The 17,795-nt window shown below is 50.9% G+C and overlaps 8 protein-coding genes across 8 annotated transcripts; 4 read left to right on the forward strand and 4 right to left on the reverse strand.

The window, feature by feature from the left end:
- Positions 1 to 644: 644 nt before the first annotated feature.
- N7533_006981 (uncharacterized protein) lies at positions 645 to 1,202 on the forward strand (the record flags this gene model as incomplete). Its single annotated transcript, XM_057103631.1, has 1 exon — positions 645 to 1,202. The coding sequence occupies one exon, from the start codon at positions 645 to 647 to the stop codon at positions 1,200 to 1,202; it is 558 nt and encodes a 185-aa protein (XP_056958588.1).
- Positions 1,203 to 1,265: 63 nt separating this feature from the next.
- N7533_006982 (uncharacterized protein) lies at positions 1,266 to 1,541 on the forward strand (the record flags this gene model as incomplete). Its single annotated transcript, XM_057103632.1, has 1 exon — positions 1,266 to 1,541. The coding sequence occupies one exon, from the start codon at positions 1,266 to 1,268 to the stop codon at positions 1,539 to 1,541; it is 276 nt and encodes a 91-aa protein (XP_056958589.1).
- Positions 1,542 to 2,249: 708 nt separating this feature from the next.
- Positions 2,250 to 4,829, reverse strand: N7533_006983 (putative TBC domain protein; the record flags this gene model as incomplete). Its single annotated transcript, XM_057103633.1, has 3 exons — positions 2,250 to 2,500; positions 2,607 to 2,637; positions 2,694 to 4,829. The coding sequence occupies 3 exons, from the start codon at positions 4,827 to 4,829 to the stop codon at positions 2,250 to 2,252; spliced, it is 2,418 nt and encodes an 805-aa protein (XP_056958590.1).
- Positions 4,830 to 5,785: 956 nt separating this feature from the next.
- Positions 5,786 to 7,220, reverse strand: N7533_006984 (Mo25 family protein; the record flags this gene model as incomplete). Its single annotated transcript, XM_057103634.1, has 5 exons — positions 5,786 to 6,022; positions 6,074 to 6,346; positions 6,411 to 6,889; positions 7,000 to 7,060; positions 7,116 to 7,220. The coding sequence occupies 5 exons, from the start codon at positions 7,218 to 7,220 to the stop codon at positions 5,786 to 5,788; spliced, it is 1,155 nt and encodes a 384-aa protein (XP_056958591.1).
- A 221-nt stretch (positions 7,221 to 7,441) lies between these two features.
- Positions 7,442 to 9,330, forward strand: N7533_006985 (protein arginine methyltransferase RmtB; the record flags this gene model as incomplete). The annotated part of the gene is made up of 4 exons (XM_057103635.1): positions 7,442 to 7,679; positions 7,801 to 8,205; positions 8,286 to 8,523; positions 8,580 to 9,330. The coding sequence occupies 4 exons, from the start codon at positions 7,442 to 7,444 to the stop codon at positions 9,328 to 9,330; spliced, it is 1,632 nt and encodes a 543-aa protein (XP_056958592.1).
- Positions 9,331 to 9,470: 140 nt separating this feature from the next.
- N7533_006986 (uncharacterized protein) lies at positions 9,471 to 10,805 on the reverse strand (the record flags this gene model as incomplete). The annotated part of the gene is made up of 4 exons (XM_057103636.1): positions 9,471 to 9,572; positions 9,646 to 9,803; positions 9,862 to 10,745; positions 10,798 to 10,805. 4 exons carry the CDS (start codon positions 10,803 to 10,805, stop codon positions 9,471 to 9,473), a joined length of 1,152 nt encoding a protein of 383 aa, XP_056958593.1.
- A 622-nt stretch (positions 10,806 to 11,427) lies between these two features.
- N7533_006987 (AAA family ATPase SEC18) lies at positions 11,428 to 13,813 on the forward strand (the record flags this gene model as incomplete). The annotated part of the gene is made up of 3 exons (XM_057103637.1): positions 11,428 to 11,528; positions 11,577 to 11,892; positions 11,942 to 13,813. 3 exons carry the CDS (start codon positions 11,428 to 11,430, stop codon positions 13,811 to 13,813), a joined length of 2,289 nt encoding a protein of 762 aa, XP_056958594.1.
- Positions 13,814 to 14,623: 810 nt separating this feature from the next.
- On the reverse strand, positions 14,624 to 15,516 carry N7533_006988 (KxDL motif-containing protein; the record flags this gene model as incomplete). Its single annotated transcript, XM_057103638.1, has 3 exons — positions 14,624 to 14,705; positions 14,910 to 15,062; positions 15,203 to 15,516. The coding sequence occupies 3 exons, from the start codon at positions 15,514 to 15,516 to the stop codon at positions 14,624 to 14,626; spliced, it is 549 nt and encodes a 182-aa protein (XP_056958595.1).
- Positions 15,517 to 17,795: the final 2,279 nt, after the last annotated feature.

Raw genomic sequence — 17,795 nt, forward strand, 5'->3', positions numbered from 1 at the left:
ATTGAATCCCTAACCGTCATTTTAGAAGGGTTGGTCGTTGTTTCTACGCGCTCTAATTCTAATTCTAATTCTAGATGGAATCGGTGAACGATGCGATCTAGAGTTTAGGCTTCGCCGGGCAGTTCCGCGACTCCGCACATAATTGATGCAAGGAGACAACCCGTGAAACAGGCAATTTTAAAGTTAGTAGGTTGGGACCCTTGCTAGCAAGGTTCACGTTGCGCTAGTTGATACTAGTATACCTTAACAGTAGATTCATCAATTCGCGATGCATTGCCAGCCCTGGAGCGCATCTCGGATTCCATTATCTGATCAACTATCAAGCTTCACTTAGTAGTAATAGTAGTAGTAGGTATGTTAAGCCACTGGATAATATTCAGCCACACAGCCACGGCATTTCTCACACTTATATCATAGTCAATGGCAGGGATGGGATGGGATCGATTTCCTCCTGAGGTCTGTATTCGGTCATCGTAGCATCACTAGCCCTAATTACTAGTAATGGAATAACAAGACTTGAATCTTCGCGTCAATGAGCCGACTACTCTACTAACGCCTTTTGTTTCACTTTTGCGATCCCAAACCTCTTTGCCTTTGAAATTCTTTAAACCTCATACAGCCCAGCCACATGCTTCTGATCCATCATGCCTTCATCTCCCTGGGCTCAGCCTGATTACAGCACCCGCCCTATTGCCATGATAGGCAGCGGTATTATGGGCCGAAGAGTGATTATGATGTTGGTCGCAGCTGGCTACAATGTGATTTTGTGCGAGAAGTCAATGGGCAGCTACGACGGGGCATTGGATTATGTCAATGACAACAAGGGACAGCAAGCAGCAAAGCTAGACACGAAGCCCGGCGAGATCCGACTGACAGCCTCGCTGCAGGAGGCGACACATAACGCCTGGATGGCCATCGAGGCTATTCCCGAGAAATTGGAGATGAAGATTGATATCAAGGGCCAGGTAGATAAACTCGCACCCTCGGACTGTGTCGTGACAACCAACTCTTCCTCGCTGCGCTCAAGCCCAATGTTCGTCAACACAGTGAACAATTATCGCATCTGCAATGGCCACTATTACATGCCGCCCGACCAGACCTACTACGAAGTTATGTGCTGTGGTCATACTGATCCCGCCATCTTCCGTTTTTTGATGGACGTGGCCGCCAGTGCGGGCTTTCAGCCAGTGCATGTGAAATAGGAGTCGACTGGTCTGGTATTCAATCGTATCTGGGCGAGCATCAAGCGGGAGTGCCTGCTCGTCATGGCAGATGGTGTTAATGATGGTCGAACAATTGACGAAATGTTCAAGTCTTGGTTCAAGGCTGACAAAGGTCCTTGTCAAACGATGGATACTGTTAGATTAGACACTGTGTACGATATCGATGTTGTATATGAGCAGCAGCTAGGAACAAACCCGCGGGCCAAGGACTGGCTAAAGGCCACTTACGTTGACAAAGGTAATCTGGGCGCGAAGGCTGGCAAAGGGGATAGGGGGGGGGACTTCGGGCTCCTAAAAAAAGGACTCGGAGGGTTATAGAGTTACTAGCAGCAAGAACAAAAATTATTCTACCATTCGTGAGGTTTGCAGATTTCTCACGTGAAATGGAGATCATGAATGGAACTGTTTAAATTTAATTAAGCTTGATTATGAAAAAGAATGGGTATCAGAAGTATGAAGCTCCCACTCAATAAATTTAGGTCCACAATAACGCATTGGCAAGTTCGACATAGGTGACATCAGGGTGGGCCGACGGGCCGGGGCGAGATCATGTGTATGCGAATCAGGGCCAGACGTCAGTCTTGGGAGAAAAAGAGGCATGTACAAGTCTTGAGAGCTTGTGGATAATATCAAGGAGAAAGGCGCGAGAGCGTATGTAGCAGTCAGTGCTGTCTTGATCCGGAACCCGCCAATTAGTTTTGGAAAAATGCCCAAATGACTAGGGCCCGGAAAGGATGAAGAGAGAAAGAGACAAGTAAGGAACGTCAAGACGTGGAGTGAAGTCACAGTGTAAAAATACACGTATTAAGAATATGAGGAGCCGAGTCAAATAGAGTGGCCCAAGTGGTATCGTCACTGTCCAATGTCCTCCGGCCGCGAGTAAGGCCTGGACTGGGTATAAAGAAATTAGGCATCGAGAGATAGTTCTCGGGAGTCCGTCCGATCATTAGGGTATAAGACATCCATCAACAAGAATTATTAGTGAAAAGGTGGGATGAATAGAACAAAAGACAAGCCAAGTCGTGATCAATGGGTGGGCAATTTTCGGCGACGATGGACCTTCCATTCGGCCTTTGCTACCCTCATGAAGAGTTCGGTGTCCTTGATGGGAACCCAACTAGTCAGAACTTTCATTATGTTCTCAAAGTCGGATTCCAAAATTATATCGCGCATGCCATCTATGAGAGCAGCAGAGGTGGCGTGGAGCACGTCCAGGCCCTGTCCAAAGGTGCCGGGGTTTTTCTTCGGGCCTTTTGCAGAAGCGGTCGCAGGTCTGCCTGGGGGGGTCCTCAGAATCGCCAAGAAGCATAAAAACATCCCAGACACGGAGCTGGGCTGGAAAGGGGATCGAGTAGTTGAAAAGGGTTAGGTACCATTTGGTACCATAGGCTGTGGGTGGAATTCCCACTTCGTTCTGCAAGAGGTGTTAGTGTATGGGCTGGGATGCGCCGGACTACCACACATTCTTACCAGCTTTGAGGCCACTTCACCGCCAGCCAGCCATTCTCGTTCAAAATCTTCCAAAGCCTCCATAAGCCCCGCAAATCCAGATTTATAGAGCTGTTCCAAACCGCGAAGCTGCCAGAGCCGGGCGATCATGACAAAAGCATGCTCCTCGTCATAATACGCTAAGAGTGTGGCAGCAAGAGCTGCCATGCCTTGCACGTAACCGGTATCGGGATAATATAACGACATGGCATGAAGCACCCGGAAGAGAAGCCTCTGCCCACCACGGTATCGTCGACGAAACATGATGTGGCTGGAGATGGTACGTGGCACGTCGATATCAATTTGAACATCGTCCGGCGAAGAAACATATTGTAATTCGTGAAATGCATCAATGAGCTCTTCTTCAGATGGACTGTTAGGATGTCGCTTAGCACTCGCCTCGAGGAACGAATACCAAGCCGTTCCACGCCAGCGGTCTGGGATTCCTTTCCATGTTCGCTCGATGAGTTTGCTACTCTGCGTATCAAATTCAAACTTCATGCCTCCACCATCGCGACCTTTTTTCGTAGGTTTGGCCATTTTGGTCCACTTGTCCTCACGTTCCCACTCCTTTCTCCGCATCGCACGCGCGGCCGCAGCGTCTTGTCCATCGCCAGTATTCCCATCTGGGACAGTGAGCATGTCAGCGGCCTCGTCCGTAAACTTGCGATCTCTGTTGTGGGGCAGGTGATTGGTTGCGGAGCGTAGACGAGATGTTGAACGCCGGATCGGCGCACTGATTGTACTAGCCGAGGAAGACGGGCGAGCTGTTGCAGAGCTTGTAGAGAGATTGCGGGTAGGCGACCGAGCACTAGAAGATCGATTGCTCGATGGCCGAATAGAACGTTTGCGACGCGGTGACTCGGAGGCAATTAAGAGGCTCGTGGTGACCCTTTGGATCGGATGAGGCGCGGCTCCATTCTTTGGGGGAAAATGAATGAAGCCGTAGCGATCCACGTCTTCAGCGCCAACATTTTGCCAGTATTCAATGCCACCTGCGAGCTCCTGGGTCTCCCGTTTCATTCTCGTCCGCTTGACTTCTTCTGAGGCTCGACCTTTAGACTCGGGTTCCGGTGCTTGGGGTCCGGGGGTAGAAGCGGTTTCTACATCTGAAGTAGCACCCTCCTCCCAAAGAACACCGTTGTCCGCAGCGATCGATTTTGCAACGTCGGAGTCAGTTACTTTGTCATCTCCTCTATCATACATCAATCGAACTCTCCGGGAGAGCATATCCTCGTCGGCAGAGATGGCTCTACTCTGAAGACTGGTCTGTCGAGGGCGAAGGGTACCCTGTGGTTTCTGGGGGCGTGGGGTCGGCTTTGGCAGACTGGTGTCGGTGTCATTTGTGCCGGTCGAGGGGGTTGGTTCAGGTGATATCTCGACATCTTGTTGGATTGACTGAGTCTCCGACTGCGGCTCGGGGTCCTGTTCTTGTTCCTGTTCCTGCTCAGAGGGAGATTCCATTCGCTTCTCTAGCCTTTTTCCAGGGCGCGGCCGATTTGATTGGTCTCGAATGAGACTGCCGCGGTGTGAGAATTTCATTGTCTTATCCAATCCGTTTAGGGAGGCCGAAGGAATGTCCAAGCTGATCCCACTGAAGGATGGTTCAATCTGGGGCACTGGAGGGGTCTCTTCCATGCTCATCTTCCGTTCCAATTCGGCCGACCTCTTTCTCAATCCGCCCCATTTCCGCTCCGACCAGCGCGATCCTGGTCGAGACCCCGGGCGCGAGCTTGGGCGAGCGCTCCCGTCGTTGAGAACGATACTTGGGACACTGCGCAAAGAAGGCGCGTTGTCGCCAAATCGACCATCCTCAGAGAATCTTGACCGGCTTTCATTGCCCGAGGATGTGAAAGGTCTCAGATTCCCCTCGTGTCTGGCGTTGTCCTGCCCCGCGACCGCGGTGGCGGGACGATCGTCGAAGCCTGGGGAGGCACTCGTACTCAGCAATCGGCCATTGGGTTCCGGTGGCGCATTGTCAGTGGGCAGTGAGACCGAACGAATGGCGGAGGGGCGTCGCACAGCGAGGGAATCGTTAGAGGGGACGGCGCGAATCGTCGGGCGTGACTCCGGGCGAACGGTCGAGGGCGATAGCGATACAGGGGCCTCTTCCACCATTATCCCAGCATGACTTGCGAAACGAGGGAAATAAAAGGAGCGACGTGATTCAAGTTCAAGCCAGAAATCAAAACCGAGAACTCAAAGCTCAGTAATCGGGGCAGAAATGTGAGTCGAGCGCATCACCAATTCTTGCGCAGGGCAGGGGAAATTAAGATGAATTTGTCCCTAGTAAAAGACGGGGAGTGGAGTTGCTTGGCGTGGGATACCTCATTCCAATCAGGGAGCTGAGCATTCAAGTTCAACCAGGTAGTAGATGCTCCGTATAGGTATAGGTATATATCCAATGTAACTGCCAGAATTCGAGTTAAAGGCGTTACCTAGGTAGGTAGACAAATTGGAATCTTCAGTCCCAGGGGCAAGGAGATGAGTTCAAGTTATCATGTCCCACAACACCGGGCCACGCAACAGTGGAGCTAGACGACAAAAAAGGATTCGAGTGGAGCCCACTGGTGCTTAGATTAGAACAACCGTGACATTGTCATATTCTGGTCTGTTCTGGTCTGGTCTGGGGTAGAATAGGAGTAATTCCAAGGAAGGTTTGCTTGAGGAAAAGCCACAGCATGGCCAACGCCCCGTTCGACTAGGGTATATGTACTTGGGTAGTACCTACTACTCCAAGGTACCTACTAGGTAAGTACATACAATAACGTTCCAATTCCGTGCCACTTCAACGTAATGTCCTCCCCATGTAAATGGTTATTTATAGAGTGCAGAGTGCAATGTGTACAGAAAAGGCTGCAATTAAAAAGATGAAAAATAACAACGCGTCAAAACGCCCATAGCCAAGACCGCTAATTCAGCAAGCCATCAGCCTCCAATGCAAGAAGAAGGGGGGTCCCAAGCATCCCCTGGGGTTATACAGAATAATAGCAACAACAATAGGAATAAGAATAATCATCATGGCGTGAAGATACTCGTCGGGATCCAGCCGTCCAGCGTTAGATCTCTGAAATTTAGACCACCGCGGCCGTGTTGACCCCGGACTGGGCCTCTCGACTGGGTCGACTCCGATCGACTGGTTCCTTCGGAAGTACCTCAATTTGTCGCACCAAGAAGCTTTTCTCGTCCGTAAACTGATCATCATCCGTCCGATCTTCGAGGAATTTCGGTAAGAACCGCAGCAACCGATCGCGGTTGTTGATCAGGATCCGTTGTACTGCCACCGATTTGTTTGGGTTCGCCACGAATACCTGGTCTCGTTAGTGGGTGAGACTCTTCGTAATGGTCGACGGTAGGCATACCTTGAAAACGTGGAATCCCTCGTACTGTACCATCTTCCGATCGTCGCGCAGTAATTTCATACACAGCTTGAGGTTCTCTCCACTTTCCACATAGGCCATCATCACATTGTAGTTGGCACGGTCCAAAAGAATCTCCCCAAGCAGTTTGATGCTCTGTCGCTTGGTCACATATGAATCTGACTGCACCAAAATGGTGTTGAATCGACCGAAGAATAACTCAAAATTGCTGGCCAAATATGCGGTCACCAGACTCTTGTGCCGAGTCAAAATTTCCTGTCGAAGGCCCTGTCAGTCAACCTTTCCACCACGATACAATCGACTTGTGAATTGGACGTACCCGGAATGTCGTGAAGGCATCAGCGCTCACTTCGAAGTTCCCCTTGTCGATCCATTCAAAGAAGTTCCAAAACACGCCATCGCCGTTTTGAGGGGCATTGGGCTTCAATTCCGAAAGACGCACGGCCTCCTGCCCCTCTTGTGATTGATCATACAGCACCACCGCAGTGACCACGTCAAATTTGAGCGCTTCGCGTAGAATCACACCACACGGCATGGCACTTTGGCTATGTGTGTACCCCCGGCATAACTCAATAAGAATCTCTGGTCGGTTATGAACAATATAGGAAATGACCGGGGGATCTTTGTCGGGCGCATAGGAGACGGGTCGAAAGCGCAAGATATGGGAGAAGATGGTCTGTGTGTCCTTTCTAGCTTCAAAGGGCAGTAGATGGATTGAGCGCGAGAGATCATAGAGCAAGTCTTCCTGGAGTGTTGCTTGAATGAGCGCGTAAACCTGATCGGGGGATGTGCTGATCTCTAAATCGCGTATTCATCGTCAGCCATGATTCCAAGCCCAGGGCAGGCCAGGCCAGAGAACCCATCTGCTTGTGGATCTCTCAAATTCCTGGGGCGCGCAGTTCACCGACCTTGTGTTCCTTGAACAATCACTTTCATCTGACCAAGCTGTTTAGCCAGCTCTTCATCGGCCTGCGTTCTAGGTCAGCGAGGAAGTGTGCATCACAAGTGATTCGAGCGGCGGCACCTTGGGTGTATTGGGGGCTTCTTGGACCCTCAACAATGATTCTTTCGTTGAGCGAGCGACATCAGCAGGCTGGCGCGATCTGCCACGATTAAAGAAGAAAGCCATGACCAAAAATATAGACGGAGAGAGAGGGAGGGAAAGCTGGAGAAGCTGGAGAAGGAGAGGGCGAGCCTGGAACGGTCCAGGGTTTCCCGTAATAAACAACAAGGCAAGCTGGAAATAGCGGGGCGGGGCAACCGTTGGCCCGATAACGGATTTTTTTATCGGCTTCTTTTCTACCCCTCCAACCATTCCTTTATGCTTTTATAGTCTACTATCCCAGCATTATGGCTTCCTTCAGTCGTTCCGATCTCCCTGCTGAAAAGCAACCTGTCGATGCCCGATCCGTCTCTGACGAATCTGACTCGAGCAACGAGGAAGGTTGGGAAGATGTCGAGCAGGAGGATGATTCGCAACCAGTCGTCGACCTCTTTTCCGAAACTGTCTACCCCGATGTTCGTTCCATGCTGAAGGTCTGCAAGGACAAGCACAACTTTGATCTACTGAAGATCCAGAAGCAACTCGGTATGTATCCCTCCCGCCACTGCGGTTCCCGTTCTCGTTCTTCTGTAAGCGAAGCGGAAGCCACGAATTTTACCTCTGATTGAAATGTGATTTGAGACTAATTCATTCGATCTTGCGATAGATCTTGACTTCCTGGATTCAATCAAGCTGGTCAACTATGTGCGCACCCAGGTTAAGGCCGGTAACAAGACTCCCGATGTCTCTTCCAAGTCCCAATTCGAAGACGATGCCTACTTGAAGCCCGTTCTCGAGGACGACGCCCTTCTTTATAGTCTGGACGATATTGTTGAGGAACAGGCTGTTGATGAGACATCTGGTGGTGACGCCGACCGTCGGGTTCTGGAACTACAGGAGGAATTGGAGCGCTTGCAGACTCAATTCTCCGAGTACAGAACCGCCGTGCAACAATCTCTCGAAGATCAATTGACCAAGGAAGATGAGAAGTTGCAGCCCAATGCTGCGAAGAAAACTACCGATAAGACTGAGGAGGTGGATGCTGACTATTTCAGCTCCTATTCTTACAACAGTACGTTGGCATCCACTTAACTCAAACATATCTATATATATGTGTATATATAATTTGCTAACCTGATAATCACCGTCTAGCTATCCACGAGTCCATGCTGAAGGATACCATCCGAACTGATGCCTACCGTGACTTTGTCTACGAAAACAAGCACCTCTTCAAGGACAAGGTCGTTCTGGACGTTGGATGCGGAACCGGTATTCTATCCATGTTCTGTGCCAAGGCTGGTGCAAAGAAGGTCATCTCGGTTGACAACTCCAACATCATTGATCGTGCCAAGGAAATCGTCTATGACAACGGCCTTGGTGATGTGATTACGTATGTATTCTTGTGTTCGTTTGCATCCACCGAAGGTCCACTGACTATCTGATTAGTTGCGTCCAAGGCAAGATCGAAGAAGTTACCCTTCCGGTTGAGAAGGTCGACATCATCATCTCAGAGTGGATGGGCTACGGTCTTCTCTTCGAGGCCATGTTTGATTCGGTCATTTACGCCAGGGACCGCTACCTGGCTCCCGATGGACTTATGGTCCCCTCTCACGCCACTCTCCGCGTGGCGCCTTTCGCCGACCCGGATTTCATTGCGTCGCATATCTCCTTCTGGCATAACGTGTACGGCTTCAAGATGAACAGCATGCTGTTGAACATCTACGAGGAGGCACTTGTGCGTGGTATTCAGCCTACCACCATTCCAGGAGACTCCAATATCTTCTTGCCGCTGCCTCTTCACACTATCACCGTTGAAGAGCTGAACTTTATCAAGGAGTTCCAGTTCACTCTGAACGAGGATATTGATGCCCTCGATGGTTTCGCCATCTGGTTCGACATCTTCTTCATGCCCTCTAGGGAATCTCCGGTGCCCGAGAACCCCATCCCCTCAGAGATGAAGAAGAAGGGAATTGTTTCCTTTACCACCGGCCCGGACGACACTGAGACTCACTGGATGCAAACCATCCTTCTCATCGACCATGCAAAGGAGCAACCCAAGCCATTGAAGAAGGGCCAGACTTTCACTGGTAAAGTCGGCTACCAGCGAAAGCAGAACGGCTACCGTGGCCTGGATATCAATGTCGAGTGGAACGGCGGAGAAAACGCCTCGGGCAAGCAACAATGGGCGCTTCAGTGAATACCGCTTCATCCAAAAGTTGATATGATTTTAACGATGCTGTCATAAAATTTGATATTTCGTGGGCTAGATACATGGATAGAGAATTAAATACCCAGCGAGATAAGAATTCTACGACCTGGTCATGACTTTCAAATATTTCACTTTGTGAAGGTCGAGCTGCAGAGCTCGAGTGCCTGAGCGCGAGGGCAAGCACCCAATGGCGCATCCAACGAGACATTGCCATAATACAGGTTGTTATGCTAGGGTCCCCAATGAATAGGTCTAATTTCATTAGTAATAGTAGTAAGTGGTAAGGTCCAATGACTGATCAACGCCCGGCAGGGGCTTTGCCCGATTCTGACCTGTGGGAGTGTCTCCTGTTTCGGCGGTCCTCGTCACGTCGATCGCTACGATAGCGACGAGAACGGTCCGAAGTCTCATGGGACCGCTTGTGTGAGCGGTCTCGGCTTCGGTCTCGGCTTCGGTCTCGGCTTCGGTCCCGATGATGATGTCGGCGAAGGTGATGAGAGCCCTTACGATGTTTCTCACTGTCAACCTTCGAAGCGGACTCCACCAGCCTAAAGTCATCTAGGCTGTCCATAGACCGTGAGCGCCTCCGCCGATTCCGTGTCGTGCTAGAACTTTCTGCGGTCTTCAGGCTCTCGATCTCCCTTCGTTTCTGCTCGTTCAATAGTTTCCGTTCCTGCTGGGTCGCCTTTAATTGTCGCACACCACGTTTCATGACTGCAAGAGGGTCATTAACATCCATGCGGCTCTTTTCTCGCTCTCTGCGCATGGGATCTTCATTTCCCCAGACATTCTTATTGGACATCGGATCAGGCGCTGTTACCACCTGTGCACCAGATGAATACCATGGTTGACGACCAGCCTGTTCCTTGAAGCCTTCGGCGTTCGAGAATCGCATCGTATATTGGTCTTCGTAGCTTCGCTCCTTCTTCTTTTTCTCGGCTTCAGCCTCCGCATTCTTCTCGGCTTTCCTGGAGCCCTCCGGGAAGAGGTTGATATGACCGTTGCTATCTAAAAGAGGCACCTGTTGATCCCTTCTCTCTCGTTGAGATGAAAGAGAGAGCTCGTCTTTTTTGGAAAGGACTTGTTCTGCATCTTCCCGGGCAAATCGAATATCTCTGTCCGTGTCGTCTTCCCCTGCCAGGCGTCGTCTTTTCCGATACCGGCCAGCATCATCGTTCGGTTCTCTTTCAGATCGTGCATAGGTATCAGCAGACGGCTGAGGCGGGGGTGGAGGCGTCGGTGGCCGCTCGCCACGTAATATTTTAATCCGTCGCTCAGCATCGACCTCTTGCATGAGTCGCTCATCTTCCTCTTCGCGGGCTTGTGCCTGAACCTCGTCACGTTTCACACGTGCAATATTATCCGGGTTGTAGACATTCCATGATTTCTTGCCTAGAAGATGTCTTTCAAACACTGTTAGTGATATGTAGTAGGATATGAGGGAAATGTACCCACAAAGGCATCTTGAGCGACCTGTTCAGTAGTGAAGAGAAGAAGATGCAGAGAAGGAAGGTGAAGGTCGGGGAAAGTGCCAAGCCCGAACCCGCTTTATCGATAAGGCCACCCCACTGAAGGTCAGCCCGATGGGGTCGTCGTCCAACTGCGAGTGGCTGAGTTCCCCAGTTCGTTTCTCCTGGAGCTCTCTCATCTTCCCATTTACAACACCTCCTGCCTCAAAGTTTTGCCTATCCTTTCAATTCCCATCTCATAACCGGACACGTTTCATCTATCCTGAACCGGGGTCTCCATCTACGGTGTTGCCTACGCTGTCTCAAAACACCACGGTGGCGCTACCGCAACATTCTTAACCCTCAACCACAGCTCCAACTCCTAGACGCCAGATTATTGACAGTGCATTATGTTCAATCGTCCTAATCCGTTGGGGATAGTGGGCGCCCTTCGCCGCGCGGCTATTCGAACCCCAACCAAGCACCACCACGGTATGATCACGGCCAGCCTCCCATGTTCAATTCTCGGCTCGCTCCTAGCGACTACGATGAGCCCATGACTGATGCATCTTTTGACCAAAGGGGATACGGTGGCCCAGCACCTCAATCAGGGGGCAGACCTCCACAATCACAACCGATGCCGACCCGCGCACCGGTCGGGGGAGGACGCCCTGGAGGACCGTCATGGATGCTTCAGCCCAGCAAGGCCCCGAATGACAACTATACTTTTGGTAACATGTATGTGGATTGAGATGCAACTTATATATCACTGCTGACGTTTATTAGTATCGCCGTCTCGCCTCTGGATATCCCGCCAACCCGCGATGGTACCGACCTTTACCTCCTAATCAATGATCTCTATGTCTTCTCCGCACGCCCTCTTGACGGATTTCCCCCCGGATGCATCGGCATGTCGGACCCACAAAGAACATGGGCGCGTGTTGGACTGAGAGATACCGTCAAAGTCGAACTGTATGATCAATTCAGCCAAGGTGGACAAGCATATTTGGGGTCGGCCGACATTGAAGTCAGCTTTGCGTCCGCAAGAAAGCGCACGGAAGTCCCATATGATCAAGATGATCTGGCGAAGGCAGTTATTCAAGTATGTCCACTCTTGGTATAGCTTCCTTGGTATTTACTGACGAGACTAGAATTTCCAAAACCAATTGTTTGCGCCCGAGCAAAGATTCCTCATGGACAACAAGAGCATCCCTCTTCTACTGAGTATCAAAACCGTTCAACGTGTCGATTGGTCTGAGAAGGTCGATCTGAACTCTGGAAAGATCGAGACGGACCCCATCGCACGCGGATTGCTTACGCCGCAAACCCAGCTCAATTTCTACCGAGATGCGCAGACTGGGCTCAACTTGAAGGCCTCCAACCGCCGCCCAGCTGCGAACTCGATCATTCAGCCCGGGTTCAAGTTTGAAGACATGGGAATTGGTGGTCTCGATTCCGAGTTCAGCACCATCTTCCGTCGAGCCTTTGCGTCTCGCATTTTTCCTCCCGGGTTGGTTGAGAAACTTGGTATTCATCACGTTAAGGGTCTTTTGCTCTATGGACCTCCCGGTACCGGCAAAACCTTGATCGCACGACAGATTGGTAAGATGTTGAATGCCAGAGAACCGAAAATCATCAACGGTCCTGAAGTTTTGAATAAATACGTCGGTCAATCCGAAGAAAACATCCGAAAGATGTTCGCAGACGCCGAGAAGGAATACAAGGAGAAAGGCGATGAGAGTGGACTGCATATCATCATTTTCGACGAGTTGGATGCGGTTTGCAAGCAACGTGGCAGTGGCGGAGGTGGTGGCACCGGTGTGGGCGATAGTGTTGTTAACCAACTGCTGTCAAAGCTCGATGGTGTTGACCAACTTAACAACATCTTGCTGATTGGTATGACCAATCGTATGGACATGATCGACGAGGCTCTGCTACGTCCTGGACGTCTAGAGGTCCACATGGAAATCTCTCTGCCCGATGAGCAGGGCCGAAGCCAGATCCTCAAGATCCACACCGAGAAGATGCGTACCAACAATGTCATGGATACTGATGTCAATCTTGGGGAGCTTGCCCACCTGACCAAGAACTTTTCTGGTGCTGAAATCGCTGGTTTGGTCAAGTCCGCGTCTTCTTTTGCATTCTCCCGTCATGTTAAAGTTGGCACTATGGCAAGTATCAACGATGATGTCGTCAATATGAAAGTGAACCGGGCCGATTTCCACAAAGCTCTTGATGAGGTCAAGCCTGCCTTTGGTGTTTCCGAGGAGGAGCTTTCAAGCCGCATCCAATATGGCATGATTCATTACTCCGAGACTATCAAGGAGATTATGCGCGAGGGTGAGCTGTTCGTCAAGCAGGTCAGTAGCCAGGAAGAGTCCACTCCACTCTTCTCGGTATTGTTGCACGGCCCTACTGGAAGCGGCAAGACCGCTCTGGCATCGAAGATAGCGATCAACTCTGGATTCCCCTTCGTCAAATTGATCAGCCCTGAAGACATGGTTGGCTTCAGCGAACCGGCCAAGGTGGCGCACATTAGTCGCATCTTTGACAGTGCCTACAAGAGTCGTACCAGTATCGTCGTTGTTGACAACATCGAACGAATTATCGACTGGGTACCTATCGGCCCTCGCTTCAGTAACAGCGTGCTCCAGGCGTTGATGGTCTTCCTTCGAAAGCAGCCCACTCATGGACGGCGCCTGTTGATTCTGGCCACGACCACCGAGCGTGCTTTGATGAAGCAGCTTGATATCTACAACTCTTTCAACTCGGACATCATGGTTCCCAATGTGCAGACCTTTGCCGAGCTGCGATTCGTCATGGAGGAATCTAAAGCCTTCGATGCCCAAGAGATCGCCCGGGCACTAGATGGTATCGGTGGCTTAACGGATGAAAGCCGTATCAGCGTCGGTATCAAGAAGGTCCTTCTCGGAATCGAAACAGCCAAGCAGGATACAGATAAGGTCGGCCGCTTTGTGCGTGTCATCAACAGGGCCATTGAGGAGGAGCAGTCCTTTTCTTAGAGTGTATATAAATAGATAGGGTCTGCACGATTGGTATGAGGATATTTCCTATGGAGTCTTTGCCTGCGCCCTGTAACTAGATCTGAGATCAATTGATATTGCGTCCATTGCTGCTACGTCTCACCCACGAATATTCACCTAATCCTAGTAACGGTAATGCTGTACTGACTGTCTCGGGTTGTTTATCGTGTGTCGAGGGCCTGGCCCAGAATCATGCTGAATCAACCCCTATAGTTTTACATGGTTTGAAACACTAGCTCATGCACTAAAGCCCGAAGAGGTAAACAATATCCTATGTGTCCGAGCTACCATAGGGTAGCCCAAGACTGTTGAACCTTATTCGGCAGCAGGCCCTAGCTACCCCGACTTCAATGCTGAAGCCGGCCAAGCACTCCTGGGCTCAGGGGCCACTTCAAGCCCTAGACATACAGCCCTAGGGCTTCAAATTGCTGTTCAATACGGAGCTAGGGTAGAGAAATATATCATCTCGAAGAATTTTGGCTACTGAATGGCTGGAATTTTCATTCTTACAGGTAAATACGTAAGAACAAGTACGATTCGAGGTATCCCACACCACAACAGGCCTTAATATATGAAGATGACACAGCCCACGCGCGCATTCAACGAAAGATATACAGAGTCCCAAGCAAACACACCAAACCCAAACCAGCAAAAATCAAATTAGTCCGTCCCAAATCCAAAGATCCCGATTTTATCCGAAGTCATTATAGTCGTTAGATTAAGCGAAAAGAAGGTTGAACCACCCACAGCCATGCCGGTGGACCCGGCGGGGGCATCTCGGGCACTCGTTCAGTAATCGTCGTAGGTATACTTCTTCGATGCCCGACGGTATTCGTCCGGGTGGGCCTTCTCGGCCTTTCCTTTCAAAGCACTGCGCAAAACAAGCTTCTGTCAGCCTTCTAGAACCCGCATGTGGCCGCTAGCTGGCGCGTCGATCATCGCAACGGCGCACGTGCCAAGCACTGCCCCGGCGGAGCGGAAGCATCACCCCTGATCGCGGAGCGGGGCGGAGCTTCCAACGTCCACCTCAGGGGTCGTCAAAGGGGTGTTGGGGATAATGATTTTGTGCTCTTACCTGACGCGCTTTTGAGTCCATTCCAAATCACGCTTTGTCTCGCGTGCTGTTTTAAGTCCTTCATTGAAGTTGGCGCGAACACCCTTCAAACGTCGCTGAGCCAGGGCTTGCAACTCCAGAAGCTCTTGCTGCTTTGCGTTCAGATGCCCGGAGCTATTTCATGTAGACCGGTCAGCTTTTGAATTCTCAAGTCTCGGCTTCATCCTAGAATCAACCGCTGCAACGCCTTTCGTCATGGAGAAGGGCGAGCGACGGGATTCATGGAATCTTGCGCCAGGAGAGGAAATACTCACGTTTGAGCTTGTTTCACCAGACCTCGATCCAATGGCGTCGGATCAAAAGAATGTTGCATACGGTCGTTTAAAACGTCAACGACGTCGACGCCCGAATATGATGCAGGGCTGGTTTCATAGTCACCGCTGCCACCGGCGGAGCTGAAGGTGAATCCACCCGAGGTGCGGCTACCAGCTGTAGTACTCGCATCGGAGTAGTCAGGCGGGGATCCTGGAACTCTGGAAATTGGGTACATGCTCGCTGGCGCGGGAGCCTTGGATGGCATGTTCATGGCGTGAGCAGAGGGCTGGTAGTAGTGACGTTGAGTAGCCATGATGGTTGAATGTTGTTGTTTTATGTCGTTGTTGGAAGTTTAGGACAACAGGTATGTCTCAACAAGATAAATTGACAACGGTATGCAAGTGGGTGAGATGATCTTTGGTCAGGGTAGGTGCAGCAATATAGATACACCTGGAAGGTCTAAGGTTGGAGTGTGCAAACGGGGTCAGCTAGGAGTGATGGACAAGGAAGAAGGAGGAGAGCAAGGCCCGCCGGACAAGACGAGGGATTTTATAGCCATCGGCGGAAAGTCTTCCATCCGGCGGGGCCCATTTGAGACGAAGAAGGCAAAGGTAAGAGAGCAAGGATGGGCTGGGTCTGGACGGAGCCATTGGGCCATTTCGCAGCCCTCGCACCATAAACCCCAATCCCTCTCTTCGGCTGCACCTCTTCCTCCGTGTCTGTCCGCCGATTCGCCTCTTGGACCGCTTTAACCCCGCTCGGGGTGGGAATCGAGGCAATGTGTCTGGTGGGATACCAGCCATCCTCCACTCAGACTTCCGCTATCCCGCCCCTCCCACCGGATCATCGGTCTTGGTCTACGCGGCCCCTCCCCAAAGTATGTTTGCTTTCTGGGTCCGAGCGGAATCAAATGAAAAACAGGAAAAAAAAATTGGATGAGAAAAGTGGAATTGGAGAAGTGTGGAGGGTGGGAATACCCTGAGTTGGGTCGAAGGAAAGGATTGGGGGTGGGAAGTATAAAAATGAGCCTTATGCCCATTTCTTTTCTCCGATCTTTTGCTTTTTTTTTTGCCTTCTTCGCTCCCGCATGCCCCCCCATGTTCTCACACTACCCCTCTATTTTCCATTGTAATTTTTGAAATTCGGTGGCTGGGGATTCGGATATGGGATCGAGGGTCCGGGTTCAGTTGCGCATTGGGTGAGGCTGATGAGGAGCTGCGAACTACAGAAAAAACCGGTATGACATCCAACTCTGTGCTGCCTATACCTGGCTCACTCCTGCAATTTTGTTAATACAGTGAATAGGTACTTATTCTCTCTTCAAGTTGTTCGGACATGCTCCAATAATGGATTCAGAGACCGTTTAACGGTGGCTTGTCGTGCGCGGATCTGCCACTACATGAGCCGGCGACTCTCCCTCCGATTCTTTCTCTTCGGCAACAGGGAGGCGGCAACGAAACAAGAAGATGTCTCACGGCCTGACATCACTTGGAATTCAAACCAAATTATAAACTCAAAACAAGACCTCTGCCAGGCAGCAAAAGTCAAGGAGGAAGGTCACACGGGATGAAGATCAGTGAAGTTGGACATCACTGCAGGGCGCAAACGAACGAACCGTGGAGAACCCAGCAATGATTCGAAGGGATCCCGCGTCTGGGCCGACATGTCTGTGGGCCATCAAGCCATTTAGAGCCAAGTCTCGAGCAAGAGTCACCCTAGGAGCCATATGGTCAAAAAGAACGAAAAGGGAAGGGAAAGGAATACTTGTGTGACCAGCGTGTGGTCGGATTAGGTCGACAAAAATCAGCCCATCGAGGCAAAGAGAGCCTGAATACGCTGATCCCTGCTCCCCCGTCTGCCCGCCTACCATGCGGCTGTCAGAACAAAAATCTCTCTCGTCGATCTATTAGTGGCACATATGGCGAGGATGATTGTGATGCGGCACAGACAAGCGCTCTAGACGCCGTCATGGTGTGGAAAGCAGCAGTGTCCCCGCCTTTATCTGCATACATGCTCGAATGACTTGCTTGTCCTCAAAATCATGCAAATGAAGACCGTCTCTGCAGGCAGTCGGCAATACAATTCGTGACAAAAAAAAAAAGAAGACAAGACAAGACAAGACAAGACGGCCGTTTTCTCATCATTGGTCCCTGATTGCCTGCTGACAGGAAAAGCATGCCGGTCCCAAGAGTCCTCTTCTGGGCCCCTTCGCCGCCGGGCACCTATGGGGACCTTACCGAGCAGAAGCAGAGGGTACCCTGAATACTACCTGAGAATTATCCTACTTGATGTCCGTCGATGCCTCACTTCTGCACCCCGGCGCCTTGGTCTTGGACTTTCTGCATGCCTTGCAGCCTGACGAGGCACGATATGCCCCGTTGACACGCATCCCACGGTCGAATTACACCGTGACACCACCCTCCTCCATTTAATTTCTCATCTCCAAGTATATCAAGGATACTACGCCAAATATTGTACTCCGCCCACAATTGGGTTCCCACCCATCGCCTCTGTTCCCTTCTCCGCAAGAATCACCGAGGGAAGCCATCGGGCAGCACAGCACAGCAATGACGCGCAGCGCACGCCAACATC

This window comes from Penicillium manginii (assembly GCF_028828005.1).
Source record: "Penicillium manginii strain IBT 31320 chromosome Unknown utg000005l:1.0-5665137.0:1.0-5668048.0, whole genome shotgun sequence".
Taxonomy (NCBI): Eukaryota; Fungi; Ascomycota; class Eurotiomycetes; order Eurotiales; family Aspergillaceae; genus Penicillium; species Penicillium manginii.